The sequence below is a fragment of the Oratosquilla oratoria genome, chromosome 37 (genome assembly GCF_046742065.1).
Source record: "Oratosquilla oratoria isolate Oo_2021 chromosome 37, ASM4674206v1, whole genome shotgun sequence".
Taxonomy (NCBI): domain Eukaryota; kingdom Metazoa; phylum Arthropoda; class Malacostraca; order Stomatopoda; family Squillidae; genus Oratosquilla; species Oratosquilla oratoria.
In genome coordinates this window covers 28,657,553-28,660,052 of record NC_134813.1, presented here as the reverse complement: position 1 = coordinate 28,660,052, position 2,500 = coordinate 28,657,553, and the positions used below count along the sequence as shown (strand labels likewise).

At 41.4% G+C, this 2,500-nt stretch overlaps 1 protein-coding gene across 1 annotated transcript in view; it reads right to left on the bottom strand.

Annotated features, from left to right (window-relative positions):
- The window catches only part of LOC143019602 (uncharacterized), a 79,498-nt gene that overhangs the window by 76,964 nt on the left and 34 nt on the right, over positions 1 to 2,500 (bottom strand). The window contains exon 1 of the mRNA XM_076175389.1: positions 2,288 to 2,500. This exon is cut by the window's right edge and continues 34 nt beyond it. Coding sequence (XP_076031504.1) covers positions 2,288 to 2,342 — 55 coding nt within the window. The 5' untranslated portion in view covers positions 2,343 to 2,500. The remainder of the gene's footprint in view (positions 1 to 2,287) is intronic.

The following is a 2,500-nucleotide window of genomic DNA, read 5'->3' as shown; positions in this document are numbered from 1 at the left end:
CTAAATTTGTCCAATTTAAATCCATTATTGCGAGTCCTACCCTGTTGTCTTAATATGATGACCTTGTCTGCATCCTCCTTGTTAAAGCCCTTGAACCACTTGAACACCTCTATTTGATCACTCCGCACTCTGCGTCTATCCTGTGTAAATTAAGGTATCTAAGCCTGTCTTTGTAATGTAAATTTCTGAGCCCATATATCATTTTGGTTATTCTCCTTTGTACTAATTCTAGTGAACTGATATCCAAGTGTAGTTTCAGATTTACTGTGGGTGTTACCATGGGGAAGGTCACCATATTGAGACAACAGGGCAGGACTCGCAGTAATGGATTTAAACTGGACAAATTTAAATTTAAGAAAGAAATAGGCAAGAATTGGTTTACTAATAGGGTGGTCAACGAATGGAATAGACTTACTGTAATAACCATGCAGTGGGCGCTGAAACTATCGGTTGTTTTAAGAAATGGTTAGACAACTTTATGGAAGGGGATGACAGGTGGTCATGGACATGGAACTACCTAGTGCAGGCCTTATGGTCTCTTGCAGTCTCCTTCATTTTTATGTTCCTATGTTCTTAAAGGTTTTTGGTATATGTATATATATATATATATATATATATATATATATATATATATATATATATATATGTATACACACATGTCGCGAAAGAAAAAGAAACATTCCACATTTGGTACTATCTGGCAGGAAATTCCGTCATATCCTGGGCGGCGCGAACATTAGCCCGTGTATACCTGAATTGTCACCTTCACAAGTGCGCGAGAAAGCATGCATGACAAAGATATTTATAATTTAGGTCCCAAACAATTTATTGTATTTCATATCTCCACTTACAAACGCTGTCTGAGGATGCTGTTTTGGATAACGTCATCTTAAGCGGCCCATACACGATCAATTATATTGCGCAATTTCATTGTCAATTCAGAGCATTGACAATGAAAATGCGCAATATAATTGATCGTGTATGGGCCGCTTTAGACTTGGTGTGAGAGAATGAAAATACTGAGCAACGGAAGTTAGTTAATTTGTTATTGTATATATAAATCTAAAGGCACTAGACTGCTGGTTAAAGTGTCTTTCGTAGGAAGATCAGAGTTTTTACATTCATGAGAAACTTTATTGAAACATAAATTATTCATTTCCGCCTTTCACAAGTTATTTGCTTTTTCATCCTCGATGTTTACTCTCCCCTCCGTTCGAGCCGTTACATGCCTCAGTGCTGCTGCCCCGTGGCAGTTCTCAGTGACGCCCAACCCCACCCCTCACCTCCCCCCCACACCACCACCACCACCTTCCCCCATCACCATTTACCATCTCCACCATTCCTTACAGCCCATCATAACTATTGGCTTGCAAAATGATTAAACAGATTTCAAAAATGTTATTCAATGTCCCTATTTCAGAAAGGATTAAGGAAAAATGTTTCATATTCTGTTGATTCTAACGGAAAATTCGTATATTACGGTAATATATTCAGGGCTTTTTTGACCTTTTTTATTATAATTATTTTGTCATCCTTATGGGCGGTATGTCCAGACTAGAATCGCCGCCCCAGGGCATATGCGTTCCCCCCCCCATCCCCAATGTGAGGGCCCCCCCCCTTCCGTCAAGAACCCAGTCTAGCGGCCTTTGCTCCCGTCTCTCACGCCCCCACTGCCTTTACTTCATGCATCACTTACAATTTTCTAGTCATAATACCTATCAGATAGAAATGTTTCTATTTTCTCTATTTGTTCAGATTGTGTAGTGTCGTACACTGTCTTGCACTTTAGATTATTAGTGTTTAGATAACGTCATAGTATATCTACTGTTATCTATGACACTCGCCTGTCTCACGAGTTTTGTTTTGAAGGACTTGCGTTGCATGGCACCCACGCTTAACGTCACTCCAAGAATGACATCGCTCTCACGAACTCACTTTTTAAAGGAGACAGCCCCCCATGTCCCAAAAAAGGGAATACATGGAACAGAGCTACTTCCTGTCTCAGACAACTCACGTCAAATGAAACGTCTGTGTAGCCTACACAAACCAATTTAGTCATACATTGGGCGTTTCCATCTTTGCGTCTCGCAACTGTAAACATGCTTCATCAGCACATTTCGCTGATCACACGATGTTGACACAGCTCTATGCTCCATTCCTCTGGCAGTAGATTGTATAGGTGTAGATCAACATAAGGTCTATATTTCGTCCCCAACACACACAAACAGCCAACGAAACCGCCGGCCGGCCACCCTCCCCCCTTGAAGCCTTAGACGGGCGCACTCACCTTTGACGTAAGCCACTTGTTGGCGGGTTGCAACAGATGAAACTTTGTGAGACATCTGGTACACCGGCGTTTGACCACAGTGAACAGAAATGCAAGCGTGCTCTTGTAACTTCGGTTGATAAATAAATCCCTCACCGAACCAAGTTTCCACTCGCTAGTTTTCTTTGTATTCAACGACAAGGGTCTCAGTGTTGGAGGATTATAGTGCTGCCT